The sequence below is a fragment of the Pocillopora damicornis genome, chromosome 2 (genome assembly GCF_964200805.1).
Source record: "Pocillopora damicornis chromosome 2, jaPocDami1.2, whole genome shotgun sequence".
In the NCBI taxonomy this organism is placed as follows: Eukaryota; Metazoa; Cnidaria; class Anthozoa; order Scleractinia; family Pocilloporidae; genus Pocillopora; species Pocillopora damicornis.
The window spans coordinates 19722024-19744456 of record NC_142671.1 but is presented as its reverse complement, the minus strand read 5'-3'; the positions used below and the strand labels follow the sequence as shown (position 1 = coordinate 19744456).

The 22433-nt window shown below is 37.5% G+C and overlaps 2 protein-coding genes and 3 pseudogenes across 2 annotated transcripts; 3 read left to right on the top strand and 2 right to left on the bottom strand.

The window, feature by feature from the left end:
* Positions 1-6448: 6448 nt before the first annotated feature.
* Positions 6449-10079, bottom strand: LOC149050241 (uncharacterized). The gene is made up of 2 exons (XM_089196681.1): positions 8835-10079; positions 6449-8160 (listed from the first exon to the last, which is right to left on the bottom strand). The coding sequence occupies exons 1-2, from the start codon at positions 9648-9650 to the stop codon at positions 6541-6543; spliced, it is 2436 nt and encodes an 811-aa protein (XP_089052807.1). The 5' UTR covers positions 9651-10079; the 3' UTR covers positions 6449-6540.
* Positions 10080-10589: 510 nt separating this feature from the next.
* LOC149050239 (uncharacterized) lies at positions 10590-15183 on the top strand (annotated as a pseudogene).
* On the top strand, positions 13414-14484 carry LOC149050240 (uncharacterized; annotated as a pseudogene).
* Positions 15184-16141: 958 nt separating the features above from the next.
* Positions 16142-18848, bottom strand: LOC113682599 (uncharacterized; annotated as a pseudogene).
* Positions 18849-21806: 2958 nt separating this feature from the next.
* Positions 21807-22418, top strand: LOC149050238 (uncharacterized). The gene has a single exon (XM_089192300.1). It carries the CDS (start codon positions 21807-21809, stop codon positions 22416-22418), a length of 612 nt encoding a protein of 203 aa, XP_089048426.1.
* The last annotated feature ends 15 nt before the right edge of the window (positions 22419-22433 follow it).

Below are 22433 nucleotides of genomic sequence, written 5' to 3'. Positions count from 1 at the left end.
AACATCTGCAGTAACATCTGCAGTAACATCTGCAGTAACATCTGCAGTAACATCTGCAGTAACATCTGCAGTAACATCTGCAGTAACATCTGCAGTAACATCTGCAGTAACATCTGCAGTAACAACTGCATTAGCATCAGCAGTAACATCAACACAACAATTACCTCAGCAACAGTGACACCTGCTGTTGCACCATCAATATCTTTAGCTGGTCCTTTGCCATTAGGAAGTGATGCTAGAGGTAAATATTATTCTATTTTGACAATTTTCACAAAATGCGAAAGAGGAAAGAGCCATTATTTACTTTTTTAATATATATATATGAATGACTTAAACTTTGCGGGCCAGATCGCTTCCTTGCGTCTATATGCCGATGATACGACAACTTATCGATCTCATCACGATATCACTTTCTTGGAAATCTCCTTGAACCATGATATTGACATCCTCCTGTCTTGGCTTTCTCGTAATTATCTTATGGTCAACAACATAAAGTCCCAAGCTATGATGATTGGAGATATTGCTTACGACCCTCAATTTATCATTGGTGACTCTAGAGTCGAGTTATCTAACTCACTCAAAATCCTTGGGGTCATAATTGACGACAAGTTAACATTAGCTGATCACATACAGTGTCATAAAAGAAGTCTATGCCAAGATTGGTGCCCTTAGGAGACTCAAAAAACTTATGCCTGTAGATGTCTCCCTATCGCTCTATAAGGCTTACATACTTCCTCACCTGGAATACTGTAGTCCACTATTGCTTGGAATAAATAAAACACTGAGCTCTAAACTGGAATCAGTTAATAAGTACGCACTTAAAACTTTGCTTAATCTCGGCAATAGTGTTGACTACAATACAATTTTAGCTACAAGTAACATGACAACTCTAGAACATAGGCGATTTTATAGTTCCTTGGTGTTACTTTTTCAATGTATGAAATGAAACGGTCCAGAATATATTAAAAACTTTTTTCAATTGCGGGAATCTAGATATAATTTAAGGAATAAAGGTGTAAATCTAGTGCAACCAGGGTATAATAATAGATTCTATCATAATTCCTTTACATATAAAGTTAGTCACCTTTGGAACAGTTTACCTAGAGAACTTAAAACAGTATCTAGGCTTAGCGATTTCTGTTGCAAACTTAAGACTTTCGATTTCAGCACACTAGGACCTATCTGTAAATGTAATACATGTATTTGACTTTCATTGTACATACACACACATTGTCATTTTTATTCATATTAATCTACTGCAATATCTTTCACAGAAAATAATGTTTAGACTCCTTTAACTATCAATATTAATGACCTACAAATTCACAATTATTATTTATACTCTAGACTTATATATTTTTACCTATAAAGTTTTTATTTTTTTTATTTTTTATCTGATTCAGTTGACATTGTCGCTTGTGTTTGGGCTTTTGCCTTCAGCTCAAGTCTTCTCCTTTTTGCCTGTGTTAATTGATTTAGTTACATGCTGTAATTTATTTTGACTTATAAGTACTTCTTATAATGTACCTTTAATTATAGTTAATTTATAGTCTACCGTTTTATACATGAGCCTCTGGCTCGGGCAATTGGGCAACCATGCCTCACGTTAGACAATAAACTTTGATTGATTGATTGAGTCATATATTGCCTGTCACTCAAGCAAGGGATAACCCATCTCTGAAAAGGCTGAGGAGGCGAACTTAAGTTCTGAAAATTGGATGACAAAGCAAAATTGGGCACATATTGCCAGAGATCACATGTACCCTAAGGAAAGGAATAAAAGTGTTTTTTTACAGCGAAGACCTCAGAGAAATTAGAGAACTCTGCAGGATGACTCTGTTATATCCACATTCAGAGAAAATAGATGAAAATTATCCAAATGGACTGGTGTTAAAAAGAAGCTTCGAGGACGCTGTTGGTGAGCATGGTCTTACCGGAAGTCAGTGTTACGTTGTAACAGTTATTTATGACCATATAGAAAATGAGGTGGTAACTGCATTTCCATCTTTCTAATGAACTTTTACAAGACTAAGATACAGTAGAACCTTCATCAAACGGAGTACCGAGAGATTGAGGAAGATCCTTTGTTCTTTTCTTTCTTTTTTCCTGTAGTGTGACGTTACGCTACAAAGCATTTTGGGATTGGAACGATTACTGTAAATACCATTTATGCTTTAATGTCTATAAAAATACTTACATTTTATAAAACTGTCAATTTTTTCAACTCCAGTTATTCTGTCATTTGTCCACTGTGTCAATTTTTTCCTCTCCGTCTCATTTTATTAAATCCGTCTACTCTGTTGATTCTGTATTCTCTGTCGATTTTGTTAACTCTGTGAACTCTATCGATTTTGTTACCTATCTTCACTGTTGATTTTGTTTACTCTGTCGATTTTGTTAACTCTGTCTTCTCTGCCGATTCTCTCACCTGCAGTGTATCTGATTTCTAAACCTTAAGTTGTTTCAAACAAAAAATTATCTTCTGAGACCATCTGATGTCAGATTACAAGAGCCTGTCATTCATAATATTTCCTCCTTTGAGTAGCAAGTAACCTGAGTTGTTAATTGTTGACCAAACTTTCTAAACTTCCTCTCTTGATCCAGGAAGGACAAGGAGATAAAACATCAATAATAAAACACAAGCACAACCCAATGAATTTTTTGGTGGTCTTTTCCCAACCCTCCCATCCTTTTTACTTAATTATGGGTATTTTGTAAAAAATTATTAAGACTGATACAACATACTTGCAACTGCATATACTGTATTGACAGCTACTTTAGCTATTACAGTTAGGTGCCACACCATTTTGTGATAGGCTAAGATGAAAAAAGTAAGTTTTCAATTTACCATTTAGACATTTGTATTGTATTTTATTTTCATTATTTCATGTTATTTTATTTTTATGGCCCCTTCTTGAAAACCCTGTTGTGAAATGGGCCATCTGTTTAAAGAATTACAAAATTTGTATTTTTATTATTATTAGTGTTATGATTATTAAATGCATTATGCCGTTGTCCATGTTAATGTATACAGGACAGTGTGTGAGTCTCAGCCACGAAAGTAATTCCCAACATCTGCACATAGAGTGTGCTAGATCTCATAACCAACTGCCTGGTATGAAAAGTGGGCAAATGTCTTTTTTTTTTTACATTGTGCATTGTGTAGCATTTATTTAGAAGTACAAAAGGTACTCAATAGTTGTATTACAGTTTTAGTAATTAGACTGGTGCATTACTTTAATCATTTCGTCTGTGCATGAATAGGTACAGAAATACTTACAAGTGTACCTTGTCTTTTGTTTCCTTACAAGTACTACATTTCCTCAAAAGGTATACATTTCTTGCAATTAATGAGAAATTCAATACCAAAAATAATTACTTTGTATTGTTGGGTTTTCCTGCTGATACCAAATAGTGCTGAATAATTTGCATGTGATCTAGAAACTGGGCAATTCACGACTGACAGTGCTTTTGTTCTGTTGCAACCCTGACATTTATCGTAAATGAATTGGAAGGAAACCATGGTATGAACAGTTATATTGGCTAAACATATCTCTTACCATAAGCCCAAAATTGTGAAAGCATCACTTTAACCAGCATTCAAACATGGTTCAATTTTATTGTTTCTAACTATTCCATTTCAAATAAAGATAAACTTTGTTGAAGAGTGAATTGTTTCTTTGCAAGAACCCGATTTTTTTTATACACATTCTTGAGTTGAACTGAAAAATTGTTTCCTGCTTTTTTGGGGGCAGGTGTATGCTCCATTGTTCAGCTTAGTTTTCTATATTTGATATTGTTTTTGTCTTCGTTGAATAGGCTTTTGCTGTTTCAGCACACCTGTAGCTTTTGACAATTAATACTGTTCTACTTCTTTAGCTTGTTCTACTAAGGCTGTGGGTTTACAAGGTTTGAATTTACCAAGAATCAAATATGCGACTGAAGTTAGAAATCTGTTTACTTATATCTTTACAGATACAATCTCAACCAAGGGCACAACCCTGGAAATAAGTGAGAACATCTAGTCTGGTATGGACACAAATTCACCTAACGAAAACTATTTCCCTCTATTGACACAGTACACAGTAGTTTCTCTAATTTAAGTCATTTAAAGTTTAGTGACTTTCAATAACAACATTGAAGGGTCTGTTTGGTAAAGTAGAATCTAAGCAACTTCCTATTTTAATTGGTCTCTCCCAGAAAATCTGTTTTCAGACCAATCAGCAAAGTGTTTATCATTAAATCTGAAAAGTTACATTAGGAAAACTAAAAGGCTACAAACTATAAATGGATGGAACCCCTCAAAATAGTTATAAACATTAAATACTGTTCACTTGTGAACCGTGAGTGCTACAAATTGTTGTAAGAATGCTAGTTATACATTCTTATACAGCTATTTCAATTATTTTTTTATAGCAATGTTTTTGCAACTTATATTATTTAATCCTAGATTATTACAAGATGTAGGTGATAACAATTATCGCCTCGTTTGATATCTGTCATTCAATCGTGATAGGAGGAGAAGCGAGTTTCCAAAAAGCCTTAGAGGGTGCTGAAGTCTCTGGTGAGGACATTTTAAATTTTTTATTTTTTAAGTATTATAACCTCTCTGAAAACAAATTTCACAGGTTGGAATTTGATCTCTTATTCAGCACTTTTAAGCATTTTAAGAAAAGTAGAAGCGACTTTATACTAAGTTGTCCAGCAAGTATCAATTAAATAAAACACCAGAAAGGGTGTTCAGTCAGGAATTCAAACACTAGTGTACCCCTCTAGGAAATGGTTAGGCGATGGAGGCAAGGAAGCTAAACAAGATAATAATTATCTTTTAATGGCTGTTTACCTGTATCTCTCTAATTGTACTGACTCTATTAAAGTACTCCTTCAGAGTAATAATTGAATGTCACCATAGATCATGATTAGAGGATGCTCTCGTTTGTCTAGGTCCTCCTGCTTGAAACACAAACTTTAGGGAGGGCTGGGCCCCTGACTGTCCAGTAGTTTTACAAATATTAATATGTACATATCTAGTCTCATATTGTCTCTTAGTATGGATTAACGGACATTCCTTTTATTCCAGAGGACACTTAACAAGGATACACAGCTAACAAGTATGTTAGACAGATGCTTGGTCTTTGTAGCACACAACAGATCACCTAATCCTAAAAGAGATCGCGTCCGCAAAAAAAGAACTTCCGAAATTTTATCGCACGTGGGCTTTTTTACTTTAATTTTTCATGCTGCTGTTGTTTTAGGTTAGACTTATACTTAATTTCATAAATATTTGTTTAAGCTATATCAAAAGTACATATCCAAAGAAATGTAGCATTTTTGAGATCTGTATGTTTACTTGTGATTGTCTTTTAATTGAAAAGAACTTTGTAAACACGCCAACCGTAAATTAAATTAATGTTAATAGCATTGTAATACATGTATCGTAACGTAGTATATGCATAATTAGTGTAAGTATAAGTAGTGTAAGTAGCAAGTACAATGTAAGTGTCATTAATACTGTAAGTAGTGTAAGTGATCGTCTTGTAAATAAAATTGTTTTAAAAAAAAAAATTAAAAAAAAAACCAGATCACCTAATGTGTCACAAATGCTTGTGAATGTTGGCAAAGATCCACATCCCCTGATTGGTGCCCATGTCATGATTCTGCTACAAGTTGGTGTTACCAAATGCCAAGTCATTGCTGCGTGATTGTCAGGTATATGACGTTATTGGTGCATGCCTCCACGACATATTAATGATCTAATATTCTTATCTTTAGGCGATAAATTGAAAGCAGAGGAGGTAATCAGACACACCACAGTGAACCTCCACCATGTAAAGGCCCTCTTTCTACAAGAATATACCTACAGTAAACTTCATATATTCTAGACTTCTTTCTATATAATTCGTTAACACTTCTATGTAATTTGCTAACAAAGGAAAACAGGTCAAGCCTTTTCTATGCAGCAAAGTAAATGGAAGTTGTTTCTTATATAATCCTAAATATGCAGGTTGTTCATAATGATATTTGACATTCATTAATATTGTCATCATTACTGTTTTCAAATGACAAAGTCAATCAATGAAATGCACTTTATAGCAGTGATAATATAGTCTTTTGCTGCTTTGAAAACCTTATGCATTACATAGCTGTGTTCATCAATATTTAATTGGCAATTTATTAAACAACAGTTAACAATTGGAGGACACCAGAGAACTACAACGCCAATAACATGCAGCGTTGCAAGCATCCGTAAAGGATTAGTTGAAAAAAGTCTAAAAGATGTCTGTGTGTTATGCTAGGATTAAATAAACTGTTATAAAATGCACTTGAATTTGTTAAAAAAAATAATTTATTCAGATGAATAAGGTGCATTCACTCAAAAGTATTTACTTTGTTAAAAGCAGGGTTCGTACCCTTTTTTGGACTAAAAATTCAAGGACTTTTCAAGGACTTTTCAAGGACATATTTTTTTATTTTTCAAGGACTCCACCAACTGCAAAATAAAAGAATGTTCACCTTATCATAGTAGCGATTGTGCCGAGCTTAAGTCGAGCTAAAAGTGTATGCCTTTTTTAGTTCATCCACAACATTCGCAATTTTGCACTCAAGGTCTTTGCGAGCTATCTCCTTTTCTTTTGCAGTTCTCCTCAAACTATTTGACTTTGTAATCCACACAAGTTTCCCAGTGTCCTCTGCTTTCTGTGCAAACTCGTCTGCCGATTTAACAAGATTGTCAACATCACTGTCTAAACGCCTTCTTTTCTTTTTAAGTTCGTCAAGTTCATCGACTAGCTCCTTTCGCTTCAGTTCTACACCCTCAGAGGTTTTCTTCCTCTTTTGTTCGTCAAGATATGATAAATACTTCTGCCTAGCTCCTGCAGCTGACAAAAGAAGTGGTTTGTTGATTGAAACAGCAAGGACACCTCCCACAGATTGTACATGGTCTTGTACCAGCCTTTGAGCAATGAAGGAGCGCTCTTGGAGGTTCTCGACTTCCAGTTGCTTATTGACTGAGAATCCTCTTTCGACACTGGCCTGGCCATGTGATAATATCAGTAGCTCTGAGACTACTTTCCACAATGATTGGTAGGATCGCTTCTGTCCCATGTGAAGATACAGAAAGGAATCAAGTCTATCATTGTTAGGATCATAGTCTTTGAACTCCGACGGAGAAGAAGAGGGGACTTCCATAATGAATTGTCTAAATAGTTCCAAAAGGGAATCACATTCACCTTCCGGGACTTTCTTGGCATTTTCAAGGGTAGTCAAAACTCTCTTGAATTTTGTGATGGAAACATCATGGTCACTCATCATGTTTCTTGGATCTAAGCAATTTATATTCCTTACAAGGGAATACTGAATTGGTGCTTTGGCAATCAGTTTGCAAACTACTTTCATAAGGAACTCCTTGCATTCCATCTGAAACTGAAGCACTCTTTTCTCTGAAACTGTGGACTTTGCAATCGACTCCTTGATCTTCTTGTCAGCTGTAAACCCCAGGTCAATCTTGGAATGAGAGGCATGAATGCTGGAGTCAGCAGGGTCAAGTTTTGTAAGCTTCAATGGGGTTTTGGCTTCACTGATAACAGTGGTCTTCATAAATCTTCTCATTAATCCCCCAAGCATGCTGTACAGGTCTGTAGCCAGGAAAGGAAGCATAGGCTTGTCGGTTTGATAGAGTGTCAAAAACGGTGTCACTTGCTTGGCTACTGATAGGAAGAAAGCGACTTTTGCAGTCGTAAAGGGATCTGCAACAAACTCTTGTACAGTTTCAAAGGATTTATTCTGTGGCTGTGGAACTTTTCCTGCCCTTGCACTCTGAACATACTTGACAACACTGTCCCACATACTCTGTGTACGTTCTGCAACCAAGACATTCTCCAACCACCTATGTTTGCAGAACTTCAAAGCAAACAGTGAGTTTCCTGTTACTTTGGTGTAGTCCTCTCTCCTTGCCGGACTGTCCTGAAAAAGCCAGTGAAGGCTGGAGAACAACCTGTCTAACTGCCATCCTGATGCCACAGCACCATCCTTGAATGCTCCATGAAGAATGTGTAAACCACAGCTGCCAATGTTCAGCATGTGACTATTATGCTCCCTTTTTGCCTCATCAGTCAGCATACTGTAAAATTTCCAATTAACGTTGGGTCCATCCATTGACAACTAGTATGAGAGAAAACATTCCTTGTAATATTGAAAGGGAAACAGATTATTTAATTTAGTACTTGCATTACGTCCCAGAGTTCGTGTCATTGTCCACCTAGACACGAAGTGAACTAGTCATGGATGCATTGGAATTGTGAAGATTTGCAATGAAAGAGTGTTGATTTATTTAGACCTTAAAGGGCAGAAAACCAAGTAAGGTGTTTCATTTCTATTTAATACAATTTTATCGCTTTTTGGAACATTGGCTAGATTGTGAACGCACAATTTATATTACATGCAATAAATTAGATTAAGTAATCTTGCATCTTTCGCCCTTCTACAGCAAAATAATAACAGACATTGAAAGATTTTCATGTTAAAAAAAATTTAACGCAACTTCCTGTAATTATCGTTCGCCGGCGAACGATGAAATTAAATGCCAGTCATGAAAACAATATAATTGATTCCAATTTGATCACACCTTTTTAATAATGGCAAGACATAGGTCTTTCAAAAGAGTGGCAATATGACAAAGAATAATTGAAATTAGGTAATTGTGTGAAGACTAAGTTTGTGCTATTGCCTATTTCGAAATGTCGATAATTGAGGGTAAGAAATAATACAACTTCAAAGAAGCATATCTTGCAAACAATTTCATGGATTACCCAAACATAACGAGAGTTGCATCCTACCTGATAAACTTTTTTGAGAGGAATTCCTTCTATGCCTGAACGAAAATGAGAAAGCATGTCCTCTGCTGTTCCATGCCCCATAAACACTGAGGTATAATAGCGACTTTCAACTTCGTGTTTGTCATGATCCCATGAACGAATGTGAATATCCATTTGCTTTGACTGGCACACGCTATTCAGGCTCTCGTCAAACATAAGTACATAAGCTTCTTCTTTTTTCACAACGTCCTTCAAAAGTTGTTTGAAGTGTGGAGCGAGCCCAAAACAGATCAAGTATGCACATTTCTTTTCTCCGCATGTAAACTGACTCGCGATCCGACTGTCAGGAAACATCGCTTGAAACAATTTGCTCGTACCTTCGCATGATTTATAGGAGTAATGAGACACTATCACCTTCAATGCCCACAAAATTTCTGCTTTCAAAGTCTCATCACGAGTGACAATTCTTTCCATCACCGATGAACCAGATGAACTCGTAGTACTAGACTTTGTGGGGTTGAGCGTGTTGTGTTCGCCACTTTCAGACGAAGCGGATTTTGAAACTTCTTTGGCATCGTCACTTGTAGTTGCTGGTTGTTGAGAAGAAACGCCAAAAAAATCTGAAACGCTTGCTAATGACCTATTCTGGGATGTCAGTGTTTGATGTTTTTTTCCTTTCAAGTGACTTGTGAGCGCTGACTCTCCCATGCTCGAAATGTCAACATCCTTCATACACACGATGCATCGTGCCTTGTGCTTGTCACCCTTGACTTCTCGAAGCCAATCTTTATACAGTGATTTCTGAAGCCACAAGTTGCTGAAAACACACTTGCCCATTGTTTTAAATCTCTCACTCGTGAAACAAAACGCAAACAATCAACACTAACCCAGACAAGGAAAGCACTCAAAGCACATGGCTTTTCTCAGAAAGAGGGAATAGTACAAAACATTTGATTGGCCCTTGACATTCGAGACATTCAACCAATCAGAACCAAGAACAGGACAAATGGATATGGGCGATTGATCGACATGCGGAGTGGCGTTACGATCGTTTGTTATTTGTATCTTACTATTATGTGTTGCTACGTTTGTGCCAGTTGCATATATTTTCAGATAAGGCACTCTAGAATCTAAGTTGGATTAAATTAGCTACAAATTTCAAGGACTTTCCAGCACTGACTACAATTATCAAGGACTTTCAAGGCCTTGAATTTTTATTTTGAGATTCAAGGACTTTCAAGGACTTTCAAGGCGCGTGCGAACCCTGTAAAAGAAACAGCTGATGCACAGAACAAGGTACAACAGTTACTATCATTATTTAACACCTAAATTCTGTCGTGTCTATGCTGTGACTTCACCATCCAACTTTTCTCCCCCAACGTTAGGAATACCTGATTCATTTTGTTTGAGAAAGATTGGTCTACATTTGTTTTCCTGATTGTTTCGTGCAAAGCTCTACGTTGATACAAACTAATTTTACTGACAGGTGCTTACATTGCCAGTGGGAGTAACACCACCAGCAACTGGGCATGCTGTGGCAGCAGCACCGGCAGAAGTAGAGGCAGATAGATGCGATTTTTTCTGAAAAGAATCTTTCTTTTCCACGAGTACTTAATAGTGCTGCGCACAGATTCTAAAAATAGATTGCACCCCCAACGTGACTCAGCCAAAACCTTGCATATTGCTCAAAAGAGTTAGTCATGTTTCGCTATTCTTTACCAACAGAGTCTGGGAAATCGCTTAAAATTTGATGTTTGTCCCCAAAATCGACGTAAAATGGTAAGCACTAAACATTGTTGTTGGGGCAAGTGAAAAATGGATTAACGGTATTGAGAGAAATGGCCTAAATCTCTTAAAGAACTTGAGGAATCCAGGGAGAAAGTCTTCATTCCATTTCCAATGCCTTCTCAAGATATTGAGAAGTGCAGAAGGTGGATTGTAGTGTGTTTGCGGCAGTTCTTCATGGAAGCAAATATAACCAGAAACACATACATAGTAATGCAGCCTCTAAGTTAAGAGAGAATCCTTTTCATGAAGCAAATCTATACATTTCAGACGACGTATCAAAATCTGTGAGGGAGCAGCGCAAAAAGCTTAAAGAGAGGCACCTGAATGAAATCCGTAGTCAAGAAGATGTCCAATTTGCCTATATTCCTTGGAGCGTACTGGCCAGGATCATTTTTAAATTGAATGGTGAGTCAAAACTTAAGTCCTTCTACCTGCAAGCTGAAAATGCCAACACCAGCTAAACAGACTACTGGACTTGATTGCGTATTGCTATACTATCAAATATACTATCTTTGCTCCAGAACTGTCAACGATATTTTAAGATGAATTATCTAGCTCTTCATTTAATTTCATGAATTCAAAGGCCGCTCTTTGTTAATCTTTTTTTGACCAATAATAAAATACATTTATAGGAAGCCATAATTATTGTCAATCATATTATTAAGTTAATATTTATCGGTTTGGAGCGAGTGCGGCTGAAGGGAAGAGAAAGGATGCTACACTCCTGCAGGAGGGAGGATGAAAATTTGAAATTTGATATTATTTTCCAAGCTAAATTATTTACTATGTGTTTATATTTTTGTGTCAGTGTTTTCGTTTCTTTGTGTAGAGCGATGCAAATAATTATTCAAAGGTGTGTTGTAAGGCAAATGGTCTTCCAGGTTTTTTCCGTACCAAATAAGAAAAATCATAGCAGAAATGACTGATTTTAGAATGCTTTCATTAAATGTTAGAGGCTTGAGCAATTTTAAGAAACGCGCAATTTTTGCATGGTGCAGAAAACAAAATGCAAATATTATTTTTCTTCAAGAAACGCATTCAACTGGAAACAATGAGAAACAATGGAAAGCTGAATGGGATGCCCCACTGGAGCTTGCTCATGAGAGTAGTAATTCAAGAGGTGTTGCAATACTCTTTCGAAAGGGGTTTGATTGTGAGATAATTAAAAAAGTCATTGATCCCAATGGGAGATATGTTAGTATGAAGTTCAAATCAATGATGAAAAAAATCTTTTAGTGAATGTTTACGGTCCAAACAATGATAATCAAGCTGTGCAATTCTATGATCCTTTAATTGACGTTTTAAGTTGACAGCGGATGTTGAGCTTTCAAGTGCGCAGGAAGTTTTCTCTATTCCTTATCTTGTTGCTAGCGAAACTTATGTTTGGCCGTTTCAATACAGAGTATTGAATCTCATTTTGTTTACGAACGATAAATTGTTCAAAATAGGTCTAAGTGATTCGGACAAGTGCTCTTTTTGTGGAACCTATACGGAAGATCTGTACCACCTCTTCTTTAACTGCTCCTTTGTGCAAGCTTTTTGGAACGTATTTACAGTCTGGTGGTTTGATCTTAGTGGCGAATATCTAACTTTGTCTTTAAAAGATATTATGGTTGGCTTACTTCAGAGGAACGATTTGTTAAATAAATTTGATAATTTTAGGGAAATTAACTATTTGGGAATGTAGAAAAAAATAACACCTCTCCAATATTTAGATTGTTTTTGCACAAGGTTGAAGTTAAAAAAACAAGTTGAAAAAATAATTGCTATAAGAAACAGAAAGCTTCGCGATTTTCAAATTAGATGGGAGTTTCTCATATAATTTTGTGTTTGCCCTTTTCTTTTAAGGAAAAGAATGCATGACCAATGCATAACCTTAGATCTTATATTCTTCCTTGTTTATTAGTTTATTGTAGTTTATTTCTGTTAGAGAATCAACTGGGCGTCGCCATCACCGGTATGTGTCACTGTGCAATGTTAAAAGAAAATACTACTTTTTGTATGTAATAGTATAATTAGTCAATTGTGTTGTTAATAGAGCTGGATACTGTAAGTAGTGTAATTATTAGTGACTGTAAGTAGAGTAATGTAAATAAGCATTGTGATTAGTGTAAGTGGTGTTTCATATTGTATTGTAAAAAAAAAAAAAAAAAAAGAAAAAAAAAAAAAAAGGAACACATACATATGTAACCTCCTCTGGCCTGGAGAAGAGGGACCAAGTGAAGAGTTTCCCAATCCACTGAAGGCGAATTTTAGTCCAGCGAAAGTGAGCTGTGTATCTATGAAAAGGAAAGCACCTTTATCAAGGGAGAAGCAATTAATTCCCACAAAGAGAGATAAAATAGTCAGCAAACAAGACCTATGTAAAGAATTAAGTGATTTTAATCCTCTAAATGACTAATTAGAGGATAATGCAACTATTCTGCCAGTTTACGAGAGCCCTGTTACAGGGAAAATTGTGTTGGATGAGGGAAAGCAAACCGTGTTTACAAAGTATATTTTGTCAGCAAAAGTAGAGACAATTATCTTGAAGAATGAAGCTTCCACAGTGAAAGACCAGAAATAAAAAATCATGAGTAGCTTGTCTTATGTAGTTATCCATGAAGACCCTGGTTTAATGAAACATTCTGTTGGTCTCACACCCTCCCAGTTTGAAGTCTTATACAGCTCCTTAAATGATGTTTGCCCAATGGAGAGGATTAACTATTGGAACTTTGGAGAATCTGTTGACACAATGAAATCAATTAATGGCCCTGAGTCACAGTTCACTCCATGAGAATAACTGTTTATTTGCCTTGTGCGATTGAGACAATCAACTCCTTGCTGAGAAACTTAAGAGTCTACCACTTAACCCGTATATCATAAACTGGTGGTTAGGTTTTTTGCGAGATAGAAAACAAAGAGTTATTTTCGGGAATCATGTCTGTAATTGGAAAACAGTTAACAAGGGCACAACCCAGGGTAGTGTTTCAGGACCTTATTTGTTCAATATATTTCTTAACGATCTGGAAATTAAATTAGGAAACGAGACACTTGGTTTCAAATACGCTGATGACTGTACGATTATTGCTCCGGTATATTATTATAAAGATCACTCTGTAGACTTAATAAATCAGTTTTTACAGTGGGCAAGCCTAAATAGAATGAATTCAAATTCTACTAAATGTAAAGAGCTTGTTATGTATAAAAAAGGTCACACTGCTGAGGCCTACAAAAGTATTTTTGGCATACCTCAGACTAGTACAATAACCATTCTTGGTCTCACGTTTCAGCCGAACTGCAAATTCAGTACTCACCTAAAAGAAAAGTTAGGTAAAGCTAATAAATGTTTATACGTTATCAGATGCCTCCGCAAATAAGGATGTAGCCAAGCAGAAGTAGATGTTTTATTTAATTCCATTGTCCTACCTAATATTACTTATGCTCTATCTGTGTATGGGGCCTCTGAGTCAGAGCTAACTATAGCCCAGCAGTTTTTAGATCGTTGTTTTAAACGTAGTTACATATCTAAGAAATTAGTGATAGGTGACTTACTTAAAACGCAAGATCACAAAATTTGTCGCAAGGTTTCAACTATCCTGAGCCATCCTCTTAGAGCCTACTTCCCTGAGACCAAGATCACGAGGTATAATTTGAGAAATAAATCCCCTGTCATGCCCGCCATTCGCACAAACCGTTTTAAGAATACATTTTTTAATAGAATTGTTTTTAAGTACAATGTGGCTTTGTAAAAATGTACTTCCTGTATTAGACTTTTGTATTTGTTTCCACGTATATGCTTATCTTATTTAGATACACCTAAGCTTATTTACATCCTTTTCTTTTTAATGTAACATAAGATATGTAATTTTATTTTTTGAACAATAAAGACACACTAAGACACACTAAGGATTTACCTCAAACACTCTCACTGCACTCCTGTCGTCCCTTGACAGAAAGATAAAGCAAACCCTGGCTCGTAAGATTTTCACAAATTTCATTCAGCTGCTGTTCAAAATATTTAGAGATATGCAAACTATGATGTTCCCTGAAAGGACTCACTTGAGTTGTTTCATTCCAAAGGTTTTCAAGGCAATGCACTGTTGATTGTACTGAATTTAAAATTGAGTGTTGAAGGAATTTTGCTAGGCAGGGTAATACTTTCTCTTCTTATGCACATTGTACTATTTTAAAGTGCCTGATTGCAGTAACCCCAAACAGTGGTGCATGTTTTGTCTCGGATTTGTTTGAGGGTGATATTAACGATGTACAGATTTTTAAAGAGTGTGGTAATTTGAGGTATCTCCATCCTGGTGATGTGGTAATGGCAGATGGTGGACTTACGGCTAGAGGACTGTTAAACCCCAGACAAGTGACACTTACGATACCGTCCTTAAAAGGAAGAACTAGTTTAACTGCAGCAGAGGAGTTGGAAACAAGGTGCATTGCCAAAGCAAGGACCCATGTTGAGCATTTCAATGAACGCCTCAAACAGTTTAGGCTTGTTGAGAGCAAATTACCATCATCTCTTGTCCCCCTTTCAACTCAATTGGTAGTTGTTGCTGCATGTCTAGTAAACTTTCAGGAAACTCTCTGTAAATAGATTAAGCTGTTCTAACAGCATTACTTAGTCATATTGTGAGGAAGGAAACTGAAAACCAAAGTCTTACACGTTTAGGAGGGATTTTTTTATTTGTAGAAGTGCATGTTTTTCATATATGTATATTTTAAATCCTGGGGGAACATTTATTGACTTGTTTTCCTTGTTTTGTTATTCCTGAATTACAGGACCACTCAAGTGATTTAACACACTAGAATCAAAGAAGATTTATAAATATTATTATCATCATTGTAGACGGAAAAAAGGAGAAATCAACTACAAGAAATTTTGTGTACATGTATCAGATCTCATGCTATTTTATTGAAGTTTGTTTCATTCTCTTTGCGAGATCACTCAAAAGACAAAAATAAAAAAGAAAAGTTGAAAACTATCAGGTGCAATAACACAATTATTTCACTGCAACAAAAGAACAAAACCAGATGTGTACTTTATCAATTTTCTCTCCAAAACCCTGGTGGTTTAGAATACTCCCTTGTGTTTTCAAGGAGAATTGTTGGTTTTCACTCCCCCTTTCTCAGCTACTTGTCCATCTCAATTAGCACCAAATAACGATGATGAAAGGCACGAATTTAATTTCATTAAATTATTTCTTAGAGTGATTCTGACTCAGGAGTACTGGTCATATAGATACCCCTAAATGCATGCTAGAATCTGACTTAAAACTAATGACATCAAAATGTTTATGAAGGTTTTGTGGCATGAACTCTCTTTAAATAGAAAGACAAAGGGCTGTGTGTTTAACAAAACCATAGATTTGCACAATACTGGACAGCCTCAGAAGGGTAACACAAATCTGCCATTACATAGCCTAAGTACAGTAAGCTGAATAGCATACTGAATAACCTGGTGGCTCTTGGAAAACCACTGGAGAAAAGCTAACTCCAGAAACTGTCCTTGCATGTTCCATTTAACCATAATACATAAACCAGACATTGCTGAACTAGAAAGTGCAAATGCAGTGACCACCATTCCAAAGTGTTACACCAAAAAGAGAATAATTTTTTCCAAAAAAAGAAATCAACAAAGGTACTTAGGCCAGTGTTAGAGCTCCCCCCCCTCTACTAAGAAGATCAATAGAAAAGAGGAGAAATGATTTCAAATTTAGCATCATACATGGGGCACTGACCCTCATGCCAGTGCCACGATGTGTAGGTGTTACCATGTTCATTCAAAGTTAAGTCCTCATAAAAGGAAACTTCCTCTGATGGCTTGCTGACAAATTTCCTCCCACACAGAGAATCATCTAAGTAAAGCCAACATTTAAGGGAATTGAGGACGGTGTTCTCCCCATTAATATTGGTGGTTAGCAGGGGCAGTATCAGAGATGTCGAGTGAACTGTCTACACTGGACTAGGGTAGGTTACTGAGAAGCAGGTTGAGGTGGTGGTGCTCATCAGGTAGGCATTCAAGAGCTTAATGAAAAAGTCACCTTCATTCCTACATAAATCCAAGACGCCAGATGTAGCTTGAGGTTGTAGTCTGAGACACCGAATTACCAGCAGCTTAGCTTCTGCATGAAGGCCACAGACAACAAGCTGAAGTACCCTTGCAATGGTATCGCCGCACTCCAGAAGGTCTACCAAGTTTACTCTACGTGAGTGAACAAGGGTCTGAAATATCATGATCCAGTTATCCAGAGGACAAGTGTTGATCAGTGATATTCCAGCACTTGTTACTCCACCCCAAGGGAAAAAGGTGAGACCATGGTCTTGATAATGGGAGACAGAAGACATGTAGTGCATTGGATTATTCGAAACATTTAACAAGGCATCTGCAGCATAAATTTCCTCTCAGGTTTAAGGGCTGTCAGCATGAGAGGGATTTACTATACAACCTTGTGTTCTCCCAAGGGATATAAGGGCCTACTGTTATTACCAGCTGAAGCTGATGGAAATATATCATTGTTCACTGCACCCATGTCGTCTATGGTATCTGGATTCAGTTGTGGTAAAATGAAAGGCAGAAGATCCCTGAGATACGCATTCCAAAAATCTTGGGAGCTACCACTCTCATCCAGAATGTTGTGAGAAATTCTGAGATTTTTGCAATGAGGGGTTGGTCTCTTGCAATCCTCTCCACTGAATCCTCTCCACTTGCTGAATATGAGATACAGCCACAGAACTTCCTGCCTGTCACTAGGAGGATGTGTTGACACTGATAGTAGTAACCATGGGTACACTTCAATGTACATTTCCCATCTTTTACACAAAAACACTGCTTACTCAGGACTTCCTTGAGAATAGTGGAGGTTAGCAAAGTGACAGCTTCTACAGAATACTGTTTAAAAATCTTCAAGGACTTGATCTTAGTAACAGTATCCTTACCCACAAGGCTGTCTGGTGAACAGGTAAGAAAGGGCAGCTTGGCGTCTACCCATAATCCAGAACAACACACTTTGTTTGAAGTTTCTTCCTTGTGTTTGAGGATTGCGCTTGACTCACCTTCTTGGCCATAAAGCATCCAGTTTGACTGAAACGGTTCAGAGTCTATTCCCCAAATATTGCGGGAAATAAAGTTGAATGCTTCTGAAGCACCATTTTCCTCTGCTTGAACTACAAGTTAACCAGCTTTGAAGGCTGGTAGACATTTGGACGCTCTTAGTTGGCACCATCTTTCTAAGAATCATTTCTTTGTCGCACTTTGCCCTTGAGTGCCTGAAATTTTCATGACAGAGGCTGGCGTGAGGTTCTTGCAGAGAATTTGACTTTTTCTTGCAAGCAGCTAGGGTCTTTAAGATCAAAATTTCCGTGGGTAGATTTGAGCTGTGTTTCCCATATTGATAACCTATTACTACTGTTCTGCAACATGTCACCCATATGACACTAATTGATTGATTTGCTCCAGTGAAACTTGACGGTGCTCCACAGGTCTTGGATCAAAATCAATGACCAGCGCTGTGCTTTGCTCATGCTTGCTTTGATACTTAGTGTTGGATACCAAGCACAGATTTTTGTTCCTCTTTTTCCCTTTTTTCCAGGAACACTCTTGACTCGTCCAAGGTTTCAACTAAATCAGCCCATGCTTCTTAATGTGATCCAGGATCAAGAATAGGACACCAACGATATGACTACAGCGACCCAAGGACGAAGCTCTGCATGGTTCACATGAGGCATGTATGACAGCTCCACTATTCACAGATAAAACTAAAACAACAAATCCAGAATCCCCTTTTTTATACTGTTTTTCACTGGCTTATCTGTCATGTAGCCAAGTCTGTTGTCTTGGTCTTCCCTGCTGAAATGTTGAATAGATTCTAGAGCATAGTAATAGGTTTGCTCGTAGTTGAACAGTGATGGAATGTTCTGGGACGTAAAAGCATGCCCGCGAACTGTTGGTATGAGTGGAACCAGAAACAATTTGTAATTTCCTTTCAAATCATTACGTGCCTTAATGGCCTTTGCAGTGAACCATCTGCCGTCATCGATACCTGGATCAAGAGTGCAGTAATCTCCACTTCTAATGCAGTATCTAACATGTTCCAAAAGCTCCTCTCATTTTCTGCTCTGTTTTAATCCTCTGCATTTTAACCACCTTCTCAGTTGTTCCACAGTATTATTTTCTAGATCTTTTTCAAATTTTGAACCTGGAATGCTGTCGACTTCAGAGAGAACCTTTAAAGGGCAAACAGAAGTACTCGCAAGCGACATATTTTCACATGCTGCCTTTACAGAAATGCCAGGAGAGGCGGTTTGTTTGTCTGAGTCACAGCAAGGGTCTCAAATTCTCTGCGCAGTGCTATTAAGACTTATTTATTATTTTTTGCATTATTTACTATATTTTGCATGTAAGCGTAAACAGCTGTATCTAGGTAAGATTTAAGCTCAGGGTGAGTTATGTATGGCAAAAGTTTCTCTTGAAGTCTTGATATGGTATCCGTGGGTTTCGCCCATAACGAGTTTCGCCCAAGAAGCGTTTCGCCCATAACGAGAATGGTTTCGCCCAGGCATAAATTCGATTCGCCCAGACTGACAGTCAGTGATTATCCAGGCTAAGGGCCTCTTTAGACATATGCTTTAGATGAGCCCGGTAACCGGGCTTTTGTTTTCTGTTCATACCATGTTCATACACGACTTTCGTAATGGCGGACGTAGCGCGGGGCCTGGGAATACTAGCACGAAAACGAGGTCAGACAGGCCTCGATGCGTGGCGTTTATTTATTGCAGTATGGCGTCCTCCTCAAGTGGTCTACAAAATAACTCTTCAATTGCGAAATTGCGCACGTAAGATGACATTCCACGTGCTTCTGTCCTTGGTCGAAAGCCTGAAGAGCTAAAAACCGCAGAATTTCGATTGTAGGTTAGGTGCAGTGGTGATTTGTGCAAAGGTCTGAGAACGAAACAGAGCTTGTGAAACGAGTGTACGAGTACACCACAACGGGTAAAGACAGAAATGTTGTTGAAGAAGACCATTCTTATTACGCACGAGCCACTAAAAGATGGTGTGATTTCATAGTTTATACTATTAAGGGCCTTTATGTCCGTTACCTATGTCAGAAATACAATCTTTAACTCTCGATTCCTTTGTTTTAGTATTCACGAAACCGTATTCACATGTATTCATAAGCTGGCGTGCGGAACTTATCTTCCGTGTACAAAAGATTTGCAACGATGATATGTTCCCCGCGCAAGTGTTTTCAAAAGCGTTTAATTTAATTCTCGAGAAGAAAAGTGATGCAAAAAAAACATAACAATGCTTTTACGACAAACGGACGTCTCTGCAGTATTTCGTGCGCGAATTTCCTTAACAATCCCCGCTCCACAGTGAAAGCTATAATTGACTTGTTCGTTTCAACAGTAACTTGTTCGTTTCAAAATTTCATGATCTCAGGTCAAGTCACTCTTCTTCATTCTGTGCATACAAACGTTTATAAGGTTGACGTTTTCCGAGTGAGAGTGTAGAAGTTTTACTTATGGGCGAGACCTTTATTGTTCTGGGCGAAACCATTCTCGTTCTGGGCGAAACGATATGTGCGAAACTCATTATGGGCGAAACCCGCTATAACCCTTGATATAACATTAAACGAAGGTTTGGATAAAATAGGACAACAGGAAGGCTAAATTAGAGTAATCGTACTTAAGTCAAATTGAGGTGGCTGCTTCAGATTTCCAGCATTTTCAAGTGCTATTATTTTGATTTATCCCAACTTCCAACCTATATACGTTATATTCTTTAAAAGGGTATCAAAGAAATGCCTAATTATTGATGAACAAATGAATGAGACTTGTTTTTGACACAACAGGTTACCATAGAAACCCTGTAGCGTCTTGAAAACACCCCTTATCTGGGCTTAATTACAAGTAAGTGAAACACCAGCATGGTGATCCCCATTTTTTATCATTGAAAAGTAATAAGCGACTCAAGAACCAACCTTCACAAAGTTTAAAAAATTTGTCAACAAAATCAATTTAGTGACCTGATGATGTTCACTGAACTTCTTTAAGAGGCAACAACACCATATCTCCATGAAGTTGGGCAAACCCTCCGGAGACATCGTTGTTTTGACAGTAGACAATTCAAGATGCGTTGGGGTGAGCCAACTTAAAGTAATAATCTCTACCATCTTCTATTTAGTAATTTGTTACAACCCTGCACCTTGCAGAAGTTGTGACGAAGATTTGTTGTAAGCTCAAATCTGTATTTTTCATTGATCCTACTCTGGTGCCTACTGATTGCTTTGTTACACGAATTTCCTCCCCTGATATGTTGACGCTACTTGACTGTTCAGTTCTTAAACTGACACGTTTTATCTGCTTAAACTTTGAGCATTTGTATTACTTAAACTAGGAATCCCTCAATCTATTACGATGGTAATGATGGTGGAGACCTACTGGAACTTTTAACCATCACAAGCTACGGTTACGCCACTACGAGCCCTATGGATGTTTTTTATTATGATTGTTGCATGTTGTGTTCAATAAAACTCACTGACCTTGCAATCTCTCATTGGTTTTTGGCAGTATCCAATCTTGGGCATATATTATGTTTTGTCTTTATTTTTCAAACCAGAGCATACTAACTACCCAAGAAAGAGACACTGGTGTTACGATAAGAAAATCAAGTGAGATATTTACTGGAATTTTGTAGAAGCACGTGAAACATATGTGCAATGTTTTCAGTTTAAAATACTGAATTACGTTTTATTCACAAATTCCCACTTAGCTAAGATAGGTTTAATACAAAGCGATATTTGCACCTTTTGCAATATTGGTGCAAAAACAATTGATCATATATTCTTTTACTGTGTTTACTCACGTGCATTATGGGAAGACATTGAATCGTATTGGGTCGCCATAGCCAAAGAACAAAGGAAACTCAAGTTAAGGACTATTCTAGTTGGTGTCATAGATACTAAATGCCCTCAGTTCAACTACTAAATCGTTTTAGGCAAGCTACATTTATGGAACTGCTGTAGGAATAATAGTCTTCCTTCTTTCTCTTCCAATAAGGAACTAGTTAAAAGAAAAGAAGGAACAAGTGCTATGGTTGTAAGAGATTCAATGCAACTTTAGAACAACGTAGTTGAAGTCGCACCAGTAGAAGTCGTGGGGAAGGAATTTTACATTCCACACAAAGCAGTGATTAGAGAAACGGCTGAAACAACCAAAATGCGCATAGTTTATGATGCTTCAGCAAGAGCAACGCCAGAGTCACCGTCGCTGAACGAGTGCCTTTATCCTGGCCCTCCCTTGCAAAACAAGCTTTGGGACATACTAGTGAGACAGAGAGCATACCCCATAGCTGTAACCGCAGACATCCAGAAGGCCTTCTTACAAATACGCATCCGGGAGTGTGAACGTGATGCATTAAGATTTCATTGGAGGAAAAGTGAACACGGAAAGCTAGAGACACTACGTTTCACACGTGCGCTGTTCGGTCTAGCCCCATCACCCTTTCTGCTCGGTGGCGTAATAGAAGCCCACTTGGATGCATGGGAAGAACGGGAACCAGAGATAGTCGCTGAGCTTCGACGCAGTTTATATGTTGATGATTTACTAACAGGTGGACAAAATACAAGCCAGGCCCAGCAGCGCAAAGATAAAGCCGTTCAAATATTCAGCGACGCAACGTTCCAACTCCACAAGTGGCATTCCAACGTCAAACAGCTAGAGGAAGATACAAACCTGACCGTCAGTCCTGAAGAACAGTCATTTGCTAAACAACAACTAAATGTGAAGCCCAGTGAATCAAAGATGTTGGGACTCAAGTGGGACAAATAGTCACATTGCTAATTA